Source organism: Eptesicus fuscus, chromosome 10 (assembly GCF_027574615.1).
Source record: "Eptesicus fuscus isolate TK198812 chromosome 10, DD_ASM_mEF_20220401, whole genome shotgun sequence".
NCBI lineage: Eukaryota > Metazoa > Chordata > Mammalia > Chiroptera > Vespertilionidae > Eptesicus > Eptesicus fuscus.
In genome coordinates, this window is record NC_072482.1 from 24,259,734 (window position 1) to 24,274,563 (window position 14,830).

At 38.5% G+C, this 14,830-nt stretch overlaps 1 protein-coding gene across 2 annotated transcripts in view; it reads right to left on the minus strand.

Annotated features, from left to right (window-relative positions):
• DST (dystonin) overlaps positions 1 to 14,830 on the minus strand; it is a 438,404-nt gene that overhangs the window by 30,469 nt on the left and 393,105 nt on the right. For both annotated transcript variants that reach the window (XM_008161813.3, XM_008161974.3), the window contains 7 exons: positions 14,177 to 14,332; positions 11,229 to 11,426; positions 10,760 to 10,888; positions 7,911 to 8,081; positions 6,695 to 6,850; positions 6,273 to 6,479; positions 3,335 to 3,454 (listed from right to left, as the gene is read on the minus strand). In XM_008161813.3, coding sequence (XP_008160035.2) covers positions 3,335 to 3,454; positions 6,273 to 6,479; positions 6,695 to 6,850; positions 7,911 to 8,081; positions 10,760 to 10,888; positions 11,229 to 11,426; positions 14,177 to 14,332 — 1,137 coding nt within the window. The remainder of the gene's footprint in view (positions 1 to 3,334; positions 3,455 to 6,272; positions 6,480 to 6,694; positions 6,851 to 7,910; positions 8,082 to 10,759; positions 10,889 to 11,228; positions 11,427 to 14,176; positions 14,333 to 14,830) is intronic.

Here is a 14,830-nt window from a genome sequence, read left to right on the forward strand (position 1 = left end):
GGCCTGCGGACTGAAAGGTCCCAGGTTCGATTCCGGTCAAGGGCATGTACATTGGTTGCGGGCACATCTCCGGTGGGGGGTGTGCAGGAAGCAGCTGGTCGATGTATCTCTCTCATCGATGTTTCTAGCTCTCTATCCCTCTCCCTTTCTCTCTGTGAAAAATCAATAAAATATATTTAAAAAAAAAAAAGAGGCATCCTATATAATAAAAGGCTAATATGCAAATCAACTGAACAGCAGAACGACCAGTCGCTATGACGTGCACTGACCACCAGAGGGCAGATGCTTAATGCAGGAGCTGCCCCTGGTGGTCAGTGCGTTCCCAAAGGGGGAGCGCCGCTCAACCAGAAGCCGGGCTCATGGCTGGTGAGTGCAGCGTTGGTGGTGGGAGCCTCTCCAGCCTCCACAGCAGCACTAAGGATGTTTGACTGATGGCTTAGGCCCACTCCTGAGCGGGCCTAAGCCCTCAATCGGACATCCCCCGAAGTCTCCTGGGCTGTGAGAGGGTGCAGGCCAGGCTGAGGGACACCTTCCCCCCGCCCGAGTGCACAAATTTTGTGCACCAGGCCTCTAGTCTCTAATAAATGGGGTCTAACCATTGGAAGATATCAGCAAATAATCAAGTCAAACAGTTCAGTGCTGTAGTCTACACAGGAACACATCAGGATAGACAATAATCTTTACATTTTCAAATTATCTTTCTCAGAAGCCAGGTGTCTCCTAGAGCACTTATTATTATCAAGAAAATAATTTCAAAACCAAACAAGTCCCAAATCTTTTGTAGCTATAAACTATAAACAGTATGCTAGTTATGATATGATAGAATTGCTAATAAACTATTGAAAATCCCATGGTTTAGGGAGGAAAATGTAGTTAACATTCATTCTATGAGTAACTATCAGTCCAGTAAGGACATGGAGGGACTCAATACTGTACAAATTTATGAGTTTTTTGCCAAACATCTTTTTGGCACACATTTCCTATATTCATGATAATTTTACATGTAATTTTATCTGTGCACTAGGATGAGGGACAAATAAGAACCACACCTTTAGGTCCCTATGTTTAGACCTACTGGTCATTCTAATCACCACTTAGGAGGCCTACACCCCTCCTCTCCACCTCCATAATGACCTACCAAAGTCTCAAAAGATCTACAGATTACTCTTCCAAGTACCAAATAGCTATCCTGCTAACACGACCTCCATGATTTAATACTTCATTTGTGTATGCATATGTGCAGGAGGGGTGAATTCTATCCTTTCTACACAACTCAATTATAAGCCTTTCTGCAGCAGCGATATTGTCTTTGTAAGCCGCTCATTATCAGGTTATATTTTCTCTGTGTTTATAGAATGTAATAGAAAGAATGAGCCAACTGCTATTGAATACATAATCCCAGGGATGAGAAGAAAGCAAGGTCAACTGAACAGGCAGCTTACAAGCTCATAAAATATCACGAGAACACTTAATATAGTGATTCTCAATCCTGGAAGCACATTAGAATCACCCCAGATAGAAAAATGCTATACAAATGTATAATTTTCCAAAATAACCTCAGTTAAAATTACCTAGTAAGTTTTTATTGCCTTTAAAAGCGAGACACTTTAAGTGTCTTATAATGACTAAGATATTTATTTTGTCTTGTAAAAGGAAGCAACTACATCTGGGAAATTTTTTAACAATGAGCACAATTATAATATCGCACTATTTCTGTACATGTTATGCTTCCATGTTATTCTAAACAGAATGCTAGTTCTAGAAGCACGGTATTGACAGATTTCCTTCACGTAGCAAATACACAACAAATGTTATACTGAATACAGGGTAGGTTAAAACTCTTTAAGGACAAAAAGTACCCAAATAATGAACAGAAAAGACTTCTTTTAAAATTGTCTTAATGAACCTTGTATCTTCATCTCAGAGAAATGGTGATTGTGGCCATAGGTCACACTAGGGAAAATAGAGAATCTCACAGGATTCTTTGTATATTGTCATTTCTAGGATTTTCTAATTTAAATATTCAATAGACTTTCATAAGACTACGTGACACGACATCTACATCTACGATCAAGTTCAAATAAGACATTCTACATTGAGAAGGAGGCTCTCGTTTTTCCATCGGGGGAAGGAAGGAAGACGCTGCTCACCGTCACTGTGCTGCCAGCATGACGTGTGGCAGCTCAGGGACATAGGCCACCAGCAGGACAAGCCATTCATAAGCCCTCGTCTCGCCAAAAACGGATGCTCAATATGTTTCCTTCCGTCATCCTAGGATCGTGACCCTCCAAGGTAGGTAGATTCACTAATGGAAGCAACCATCTAGAATCTTCTGATGATGACCTTCCATTGCCCCATATTTTTTTCAATCCTTTTATAAATGATCATGTTTCAAGCAATGATTTATATGTAGGTGCCTAAAACTGGGCAACTATTTGCAGGAACCACTCCCCTTTACCCACATCCTCACCCTGAGTGCTGATGATCAAACAGAATGACAGAAGGACCCAAACTCAACAGATTTGAGGAGGATGGGGAAACGCACTTTGAATGCCATGTGGTAGGAATAGAAAATATAAAATGCAATGTTTCTACATCTAATTTACACAAGGAAGCCAATGACTGTGTTTCCTTGAGGGTTAGGATGGAGTTTCATATACCCACACATGCACATTGCAGAGGAAACCAATTTCCCCCAATACACTGTTAAAAAGAAATTTATATTATTTTTTACTATAGAATTATCTTCTACATGGCTTATGATAAGAAATACTAGATAAGACAATTGTGATAAAATTGAAATGCCAATGTTTGAACCCCCACAAAACCCTTATATGTTTTAGGTTGTAGAAGAATTCCAGTTTTAATTTTGTCTGTTTTACCAATGAACCCTAGATCATAATGGAATGGACCAACATGAAGGGCAATTGTTTTAAATTTCATGTAGTTCTCATTGAACAACGTTTCTTTCCTCCAGTGATAAATAAATGTACAACCAAGTAAGAAATGAAAAGGAATCTTGAAATATATAAAGACATACTATACTTTTTTTTTTTTTAATCCTCACCTGAGGACATGTTGTGTGTTTTTTCATTATTGATTTTTAGAGCAAGAGGAAGGGAGAGAAAGGGAAAATCATCGATGTAAGAGAGAGAAACTTTGACTGGTTGCCTCCAGTACGCTCCCAGACCCAGACCGGGGATCTAACCCATAACCTAGGTATGTGCCCTAATCAGGAATCGAACCTGCAGTCCTTTGGTGTACTGGATTGACGCTCCAACCAGCTGAGCCACTCAGCCAGGGCACCATATGCTTTTCTTAACTGTAGACCCACCTTATGCTGCGAGAGTTGTGTCTTTAGTTTGTCTGGATCGTTGGCAATTTCCAGTTCAGAATCCAAAGACTTTTCCGACTCCTCTAGCCACTCCATAAGTTTAGTCCAAGCTTCATGGAACTGTAAAGAAATTCACATTTTGTCCAGGAAACTTTCACTATACGCTATATTTAAAATCTAATATTTATTTAAAATAGAAATTAATGTTAATGGAAATGTTGAAAATTATTAATTCAACAATTCCCCCGAGGAAGAAAACAGCAGTAGTCTCATCAGCAGATTACAAACTGTCTTGTTCACACTTGGCTTGTGCGGTCCTGCCCATGGTCACTTTGTTAGAATTCATTCAAGCACACAAAGTTTAACAAAAACAGATACGTTAGAAAGCATCAGGGAAAACTTCCCTCCCTTTCTTTTCCTTAGTTAACACCAACTCTCAGAGAATTTTATTTGCTTTCTGCTGTCTCTTGACATTTCTGGGTTGACTTCTAAGGTGTTTAATTCTTATGTTAAGAAAAGGAATAAAACGGGAGAGAGAGGATAAAGTTTGTAAACTGGCTTTAAAAAGTAACAAGAACAAAAAGAGGTCATTTCATTCCTGTTTAATACAAAGATAGCCGAACATCTTTATTTTGCTATCAAAATCCTCAACTTAATGCCCGTGCCTCACATAATTGGTTTAGTATGTAAGAGCACCCATAGTACTTGAGTTCTAACAAAATATAATTCCCTTTGTCATCGACCTTGAAATAGTCTGGTGCTACATATATTTCATTTCACCCACAGTCTGTTTTCTGTTTATTCCTGAGAACTAGTGGGTACTATTTTTGGAGACCAAGTTGTGAAAATGGTTATAAATTATGTCTCATAATAAAGTTAAGTGAACAGATACACAGCAAAGACTTAGGTAATCAAAATAAAATGTGTTTCATATCAAAGCACATTAATAATGGAATAACAAAAAGACACTTCTTACCAAAACAGCACAATAAGAGCACGGAATGGCAAAGCTGCAAGGGCCCCTTGGAGATCATCTCATCAAACCAGCGCTCCCTACACACCCCTCCCACAATGCTAATCAATGTCAACATGAAAACATGGAGGCCAGAACAGGAACAGACATTGTCCAAGTCAGAGAACTACGGTCAACATTTGAGCCCAAAACTGAGATCTTAGACGGAAGGAAGGAAGGAAGGAAGGAAGAAAGGGAGGGAGGAGAGGGAGGGAGGGAGGGAGGGAGGGAGGGAGGGAGGGAGGAAGGGAGGGAGGAAGGAAGGATGGAAGGAAGAGAGGGAGGGAGGGAGGGGGGGAGGAGGGAAGGAAGGAAGGAAGGAAGGAAGGAAGGAAGGAAGGAAGGAAGGAAGGAGGGAAGGAAGGAAGGAAGGAAGGAAGGAAGGAAGGGAAGGAAGGAAGGAAGGAAGGAAGGAAGGAAGGAAGGAAGATACAGCTAGTCATGGTGTCAGACAGTCTTACTACAAATAACACTGGCTGTAACAATTAGATGGTAAGTTTAATTATATAAACACACAGGTTCTAAGGCTGGTCCTACTTTCAAAACTATTTTTAAATGGTACAAACAGAAGAAATGCTATGCTTTTGCATTGAGACCAGAAGGATTATCAGTTCTAGCTTTTGAAATACAGGTTATGTTAGTAAAGTATGGAAGGATAATCCTTATGAAGTTAATTAAACAAACAAAATAAAATTGATTAAAGGGAGAAGGGAAGAAGAGAATGGGCAACTGGCTTCTGGCATCCAAGAGATTTTTATAAGCTAGATTTCCTTAACTCAAAAATGCCTAAACTACAGATGACACTGTTACATATGTGGAGAGAAAAATGTCAGGCTCAGTATTAATGTTATCTTACAAAATCATTAGGGACTGGTTCCATTCCAGGGACTCACTTTTAACACTGCTTATATCATACCTCCCACTCAAAAAGGGATATATGGCATGTAATCCTATAACAGTGTAATCCGTCATTCCTAAAGCCCTTAAAAACTTATGCTGATAATTTTAAACATTGGAACGCTAAACTCCCAGGACATCTTTTATATCACCCAACTGAGCCTAGCTCCCCCAAACAATGGGGCCCAGCACCAATGATGGACAAATGCAACTGAACAGGACAAAGAGAGTCATAAAAGTTCAGCCTCGATATTACACTTTCTAGTTTCGAATAAAAATCAACCTTGCCAAACAAGGTGAGTGCATCTCTCTCTCCGCTGGAGAACAAAGGCATGTAATTTTGCTTCTCCTCTGTGTGCAGTCTAGAACACAATATTAATAACAGGTGAAGAAAGTAAGGCTGGTTCCTTGTGAGTGTCTCTAGATTAAAAAAAAAAAAAATGCAGCCCCAAAAGATTCAAACGATTTAAAAGTGGGATGGAGCTGTATCAAAATATTAGCAAAGAAATAAAGGCTTGCCAACAATGCACAGATTCAGGGAGGTGAGGAGTACCCACCCACTCAGACACAGAATATACCTTTCAGAAGGTTGTCTAAGAAGGCTCAATGTCTGGCTCTCAGCTGACAGTTTGAAGAAAGTCTGGCTTAGGAACTAAATAAAAGGTAGCCTTATAATAAAGTATGATGTCTCACTCTAAGTATGAGAATGGAGGTTGACAGGACAAAGAAACAAACAAACCCAATGACAAAAAATTCTGAGGGCTTAAGATAATGGCCTGTCTATGAAGTCAACCTATAATCAGTCTTTTCAGGATCAGTCCCCAGGGCCTGAAGCTGCTGCCAGGTAAAAAGGAATGTCATCATCCCAACCCAGGCCACGGCCCTTGCAGGAAATGAACACCTTGGCTTCGTGCCAGGATTGTTACCCCTAACGCAGCCTGCAAGACAAGTACTTTACTAACATAACCTGTATTTCAAAAGCTAGAACTGATGCATTGCCAAGTTCAGAGAATTTTTATGAAGGTTTACCTGCTTGGCCCTCTTCCTTGCTTCATCCAAAGATCTTCCTCTTTCTACTAACCGTTGAACCACTTTTTCCCATCGACTCTGGACACTGATAAGCAGATTCTTAATGAGGACAACATCTTGTTTCTGGCTAAAATACTTCAGGTGGGTTCCAGTTTTATCCAGCTCTATTATCTGCTCACGGTGAGAATTTACCTCATTGGCGAAGACCTTTCCCAAAAAAAAAAGGGGGGGGGAGGGCGTAAAATGAGAAACAAATGAGGAGTGAACCTATCTTGAAAATGCTTCTGGTGTCATAAGCTGAAACTATTTCCAAGGACAAAAGAAAGGTTTTCAAACTAGCAAATTCATGCTTTTGACATGAAAACAGCCAGCTGTCTAAAAGGTCTGAAGTCAGAATGCTCTCCATGTGAGTTATGGCATACCTTGTGTTCATCGATTTGAAACAAGACCGTGTCCAAGATAAGACTTGGCCGAGAAGCAACATTTAGGGTCTGTTCAGCCTGGGTGAGCCAGTTGATGAAGTCTTGGAGAGAATTGTGGAACTCCATTGCCAAGTTGAGGGCTTCTTCCAGTTTAGCCTGCGAAGAAAGGTTGTTTAGTATTTGATGATATTTAAAAGTGTTGTTTTTCCCTCCCAGTTAAACCACTCTCTGGTGGCTATCCTTCCCATCTATACTTTATTTATGCATAAGCTATATTACCTAAACAGTTTATGAATGTAATGGACCATCCCTAAGGTTCTGGCAAGTCAAACCCCTTGAAGTATATTAAGAAGCATCTCACTGCAGCTAGAAACATTTTAATATACATTAAACTATGGTTTGGGGTCAGTTAAGCACAGAACAGTTACTAAAACGCATCTGTAAAATGAAAACTTGACAGTCATGAGATTAATTTTTGGAATTATAATACTATGAAATATATGCTGTGTTGGCGAGGACATACAGTCTAGTACTATTCCTATCCTATCATTTTTCTTACAGCATTAAACAGTAATGTTTTTTGAAAAATCTGTTTTTATTGATTTCAGAGAGGAAGGGAGAGGGATAGAAGCATCAGTGATGAGAGAGAATAATTTACTGGCTGCCTCCTGCACACCCCCTACTGGGGATCGAGCCTGCAATCAGGCCTGTGCCCTTGACTGGGAATTGAACCATGACCTCCTGGTTCATAGGTCAACACAACCATTAAGCAACACTGGCCAGGCAGCAGTAATATTTTTAATCTCATCTCATGGATTTTTGTCATATAAGTGCTTACTAGTTATGGACAATTATTTCATTCACTTGATCTCCCTCACTCCCTCCCCCTACATACATCCTTTCGTTTAATAAGTATGACTAGAATAGAATTATTTAACAACCTAGAATTCGAGTAGTTCACAAATTTAAAAATATAGCTAGTAACAGTGATCTCTGATACACTGTTATCTATGTTTGAATACATTCCTTTAACTCTTTTCTTCATTTAAGACAGAATGCTATTTTCAACTGACCCCATGAAAACGCCTACTGTATACAAATAAATTCAAACATGATCATTAAAAGTTCCACTGATCATGCTACTCAGAGATAAGGTAAAACCCATGAAATAAAACAACTAAAACATTCATTCTATTATATTAATCAAGGCACATACTTTCCTTTCATTGAGTTTGGTTTCCACCGATTCCCATTTTTCTTTCAAGTTATTTATGTCTTGGTCAATATTTGTCTCTGCAGATTCGGGGCATCTTGCAAGCAGCTGTTGGCCTTTCTGCATCAGACTCTTATATGTTTCTTCTTTCACATCAAAGGCGGCACAGATTTCCTATCGAGATACCCCAACCCCCAAGTTATATCACTTTTTAAGGGAATAAAATCTAAGAGTTCTTATTCCATTTCATCAAACCCAAGCCCCTTATCATATATCCATCTCTATCCAGCAAACAGCATAACCCTGAGACATTCAAACTCTTCACTATATTGAAACAACAACTAGACCTATAGCCATAACCTGTCTACCGAGAAATCTCAGAAATGCTGCCACCACCGATCCATTCTGGCATGCGAAGGTTTGCAAAACAGTATTTTAAATGCTATGGAGAAAGGCTTCACAGTAACCAATCAGACTGTGACCTTTGGCAAAAAAGTTAACCTCATTGAACCCTGACTTCCTCCTTTGTAAAGCAGGTTCTAAGTCTCTCCTGGGACTAGCTAATACAGTAACTATAATATTTTTGGTATAATTTAGTTCTGGGCTCAGAAGACATTCAGTGGGTAGAAAGTAAAGACCCAATTTAGTAAGACACTTAAGTTGATTATTAAGACTTTGGAATCAAAAAAGCCAAACTTGTAGTACTATGAGAATTTTATTCTCACTTATAACATTTTTAAAGCTTTCAACTAAAATGCAATGTGTATCTTCTATAGAAAAAAATAATAATACTGTTTAAACAAATCCAGAATTTAAAATCAATGAAACAAGAGTTACATTCCTATAAAAATATTAAGACTAGTTGTAGTCCATTGATTTGATTATAATATGGGTCAAATCATAGCTCCCCCACTGAAAAATTATATATTCTATGTCTAACATTTTCAACTTCATAATTTTTAAGTCTGACATATAATTAAAAGATTCATCCATATTAAAGTATAAAATTCAGTGTTTTATTAGTATATTCACAAGGATGTGCAACTATTACTAATAACTGCAGAACATTTCCATTCCTCAAAACTTGATAATTTCTTAAGCCTTAAAAACCCTTTTTAAACATACTGACATTATCACCTATTGACAACTTTTAATCCTACAGCAAAACTTTTAAATATAGCCAAATCTGAGGAAACTATACTCTTCTAGGTTTTCTTCAACTAACACAACCAAATCAAAAGAATATTACTAAAAATGCATTACAAATATCAATAACTCTTTAGAATCCCTTAAATCTTGGAATGTCTATAATCTGGTAAATTATGCCAGGTTATAGCAAATACCCCACCCAAACCACATAAGCTAATATCCAATATTTTTCTAAAAGTAAAGTATCCTAAAGATAAGCTCTTTGCTGTTCAATTTCATACTTATATTCTTCTAATTTAACATTTTTATTAGAGATTACTCCCAGGCATGTTTGTACAAGAATCCATTAAACTTATACTTAATGAACACTGTAATAGCTATAGCGGTACTTCCAGGAAAGTAAAGAAGTATCTGGAAGTCAGTCAGGTTTTATGGAAAAAACAAACATTCCCAAGTTATTATTTAGTCCATTATTTTTTTCTGTGAACAAATGGTCACTTGTGGCACCAAAAATAAACCAAACTAAAACAACAGTAACAACATAACCACAGACATAATAATTTTCTAAAATAACGAATACACATGAAAGGTCTCTAGAAAATTTCATAACAGATTAATAAGATTTATTTTAACTGCTCATGGCAATTGTGAAGTAAATAAGATGTTAACTCTGTTGTGTTTCTTCATAAAACCTCCAAGATGGTTGCTTCCTCTCCAAATCACCAAATTCCAAATTATTTCCAAATAAGTACAGTTTTAATAAGCTCTTACAACATTAGACATCTGCCAAAGAGTGCAGACTTTAATGTTCAGTGGCCCATTTCTTTTGTCAAATTCCTAAATACTACTCCTTTTATTTCATAAGATACTAATTATCAGCATTTGAATATTAAAATGAATTCCTGATGCAAATTCACAAGTGTAAGAATTAGAAGATTCGTTTTCAAACTTTGAAACAGACTGTTTTCACTTAGAACTTTTAGAGTTGATTTATAATGGGAAATGAATAACAAATGTCAATAAATCAAAGGCAGCCTACATTTAATTTGTCAGCCCATATCTCTGTGAAAGAAAGCCAGAGACTCAATTTTAATTATTTTTTTCCTCCTTATCCTTTGGCCTTGACAGGGCCATAGGACCTGGGTGGGAACAGCCCACAAGCAGAATGCTGCAGTTGGACAAACAGAAGCCTCCTCTTGTCCATACCTGGTACAGCATGAAGCTGAAGATACAGCCCTATCACCAACAAAACAAGTTAAGTGACCTTGTTTGAACAGGACAAAAACATAGTTTCCAGGCTTCTGTGAAGCAAGGTGGAAATGCAATGATTAACAGCAATAATTTTTAAGTCAATTCTGATTACTTGAGGGAATTTTCCTTTCACTCAAAGAGCAACAGTTTTTAATTTACACAATGTTCATCACTATCCGTACAAGTTTATCATTTTTATGGGGGAAGGTATACTTCTAAAAAATGTCTAGACTTCTAAAACCTCTTTTCATGTACTGACACACCAACCTTTGAAATAAAGAATAGGTTCTGATTTGAAAAGTTAAATCAATCTAGCACTTACACATAGAGATTCCTGCTGGAAAACTCTATATCCTTTAAACCTCCTGCCACGATTTACTTATCACCAGGGTCCATACAAGATGGTTAGTTTCTTAATCTGAGGCTAGAGCTGTAGGAAATAATACACTTACCATGTGGGCATTAAGCTGCTCCCTGGCCGTCTCTGGTAAACCTCCCAGGGGTTTGGATGCTAACAGATGGCGCTCCGTGTCGGTCAGCCACTGCTGCAAATCCTCAATTTCGCCATGGAACCCTTTGGCCTAGAGTGACAGAGAGTTTTAAGTTTGGGCCATAAACAATGTCACTTCCGCACAGAAAACAAGGTTTAAACAATCCCGCCTGCTAAGCCTCTCCCTGCGTTCTTAAGAACAGCCAGGTGCCGCCAGGTTGGCCTTGCCTCTCTTCAGGAGGGCGCTAGTAGATAAGACTATTACACTAAGAACTCGAGAGCCTTCTCATCAGCACTCTTTATCCCACTTATTTTTACACTTCTCCTTGAGGTGGGAAAATTAAGCAGGGGTCTGCAAACCAATGAAAGAATTGCATGCTGTTTTGGTCTTGAAGACCACAGACAGTTTCAGAACGTATTCTCTCGTTCACCTGGCGCAAGGCACCATCCAGCTGCTGCTTCCGTTGTTCTGTTTTTTCCAAAACATTTTGCCAGCGTTGATTTAAAACCTCCAGTTTGTTCCGAAGGCTGCTTGCTTCTTCTCCTGCACTTGATTCAATCAGATCATTTCCTGCTTTATTAACAGCTTCCACTGTGGACTGATGAGCTAATACATCATTTTGGAGCACCTGAAAATATTAAGATAACACTATGGTTGCTAGTTTATAACACGTTAACAGCCCTTTTAATGCAATGGTTTCGTTTCCTGGTTTTGAAACAAACAAAAACATCATCTACATAGAATTTCAATACTAATAAAGTTTTAAAATGATGGACTTCTTTTCCCTTACCTATGCAGCTTTCCTGTCTACCAACATCCCCTGAAATGATTATGTGAGACCACTGCAAGTTCTTCCCATTAGAATAGCTTTGCAATGGATGACATTAAGTATATAGATATTATAATTAAAAGGCTCTAAAAGTATTCATATGATTCAAGCTCATTTTAATTGAACTTAATTTTAATGTTGTAAGTAAACAATTTAAGAGATATTTATTTCTATATATCCATTTTCAAATATAAAATTATTACATTTCTAAGATAAATAGCACTAAGGTTTACAATTAGCACTCTAGAAGGGAAAAATTATCCTAGAATATTCTTTTATCTCCTCTCATTGGAATGGTACTGGAATTGACTACTAAGTTGACAGGCATCTTAGGAGGCCCTGGCACTAAAGGGAAATAGATTTATTTCACTGTATAGAGGGGATTCTCAAGCCCAAGATTCCAAATTCGAGCTATTCTTTTACTAGAGAATACACATGAACTGCTTACTACATATCCCAGCAAATAATGTCCTCCTATTCTGTTACATGGTGGAAATACTAGAATAGGTTAATGACACTTCAGTGCACTAACATAGGCAAGCCTGGTTCAGTACAGAATGCAACTGCAAGGCTAAAAAGATCAATTTTCTTTTACTGGAAAGAATGGTAAGAATTACACTTTAAAGAACAAATATAGCTGAGTAATAGTTTCCTTTGAAGAAGACTGTAGTTTTGTTTTTGGGAACCAGACAAACCCTTCCTCGGATGTTAATAAAAATTGATAATAGTCCTTCTCTACACTCACTGACTCGGGATTGTCCATGGGAAAGAAAAGAAACATCACCTCCCGTCCTAGGTAAGACATCTCACATCTGGACCCGGGAGGATTTTCACTGATGGGTACCACTCACCTATCATCACTGTATATACTCATTCTCTGAAGCATCTGGTGAGGGAGTGATTTTCAAAGACTGAAAAATCAACTGGGTAAGGAATCTTCTTTATAATAAGCATGTTCTTGGACATGCTAACACTAGGAGTAAGGTCAGATTTAAATATCCTTGTAGTCAAAATGTAAAAAATAATTCTAAAAAAGTCATTCTCTTAAATGGTCCAAGTCCTATATAAGCCACAGCCTAGGAGCCGGAGGAAAAGGCAGGAGAGGATAGAAACATTTCCTCCCTTCCTCCAACCATTGTTCTGGCAATTCTAAGTCCTTTAACTTTTGACCTTTGAGAAATGAAAGGAGAAAGAGATCCATTTTTAACGGCTCCAAGATAAACAAACAGAAATAAAAGGTCCCTAACTCATCCCTCACCCAAATAACTGGGTCAGAGTGCCTCATTTTTCCACCTCTACTGTATTCTACAAAGTTCCCATCACTGATGTATGTGACCTTTTAGGGCAATTGCTAAGTTTATGGAATGTAAATGCTATAAACTCACACTATGAGAATAAACACGTTTTGTTTATATGCAGAGTCAGCCTCACCAGTCATTACTGCTCTTAGCCACGGTATAAGATAGACATTAAATTAAAAATATTAATGATGCATAATATAACTGCTTAATCAAATGTGGTTGGGCAATGACTACAAATATAGACAGAACAAGGTAAAAAAAAAAGAAAGAAAAATTTAAATTAGGGGAAAATTACTCTGGGGAAAAATATGGAAGGAGAACTAAAGCACAAATAGTCAAAAACTGCATATCATAATCTTAGAGTGCTAAAAAATACCTTTTACTTTTAAATGCTACTAAATATGTAAAATGAACTTTTTCCATTTGACAATCAAAAAATCTTACTTAAGGTTAGGATTTAGGACCTAACCTTAAATAAGATACCACTATTAGTGTGAATGTTAAGGTTCTATGAAAGGCTGTTGAATATCAGGAATAACACTGCGGAGCACATAACCTTATAGTCAGTAAGCCTAGTAACTTAAGGAAGGGAATTTTCTATTAAGATTTATCAACTAAGTGTCACAAAGACAATAATATAAAATGGTATTGTAAAGATCTCAATTTTCAATTTATAAGCTTTAAATCTAGTGCAGGACATGAAAGTTCTATTAAACATAGTATGTTAAAAACCTAATTCATAAAGAAAAAGACCGGGAACACAAAAGGCCAGAAAAGCAAGCCTCAACATAATGAGAGACATACAGACAGAAGTATGTTAGATGTGCCAATCAAGCAGCAAGTGAGATCAGGGGGGACAGAAGAAAAAAACACACAACCTGCAGTGGAATGACATTTTGAATCTATAACTTATTAGGCTATTCTCAACAACTTTTGAAACTTTGCCACATTAATCCGATGGCAGGTAGGATCAGGGATTTAAACCTGCATGCAGCCCTAGTAAAACTCAGCCAGAAATTTCCCATCCTTGCTGTTTTTGATAATAATTCCCTTGAACAATGAGAAAAACATTTTTATAATATTTTAAGAAGTGTGTTTTAAGTAGTTCTAACCTTTAGTTACAAATTCAAATATGAACTTGTATTAAAATGACAATTTAAAACGCATAAGGAAACATTAAAAAAACAAAACTGATGAAACTGGAAATGCATAGAGAAGAAACATAATAACGCAACCACAGCTACGTACGTGATGCTTGGCAAGTTCGATTTCAATGGCCTTAGGGTCTCCTCCCACAGGTTTCTGTTCATTTAGCAAGCCCTCGGTGTGGGTCAGCCACGCCAGGAGCTCATCCAGAGCATGTTGGAACTGCCCCAGGGCTAACAGGGCACCCTCCAGCTTATGCTACAGAAAAGGTGGAGAGGAAATAAATCCATGTATGAACCTGATATAGTGAATAACATCCTATATAATAAAGAGGGAATATGCTAATTGACCCTCACGCTGTTTGCGGCGCCCAAAGCCAATAAGGAGGGAATATGCTAATTGACTGCCCCGCCCTCAAAGATGGCAGTGCCCAGTCCCCTCAGCCCCACTGGGGCGGCAGGCGTGTGGCAAGGCCGGCCTGCCCTCAGGCAGGCCTGGCCGCTCCGCACATCTGCCTCCGGAGTCCCCCAGTCCCCTCAGACCCCCAGCCACCCAGGGCCGGCCTGAGTTGCAGGCAAGCCTCGAATGGCGGCTGCCCAGCTGCCCAGGGCCACCTGAGGTGCAGGTAACCAGGGCCAGCCGAGGCTTGTGTTGCCGGCAGTGGCAGCAGCAGAGGTGTGATGGGGCGTCACCTTCCCCTGATCGCCAGGTCACCTCCCACCCCTGAGGGCTCCTGGACTGTGAGAGGGGGCAGGC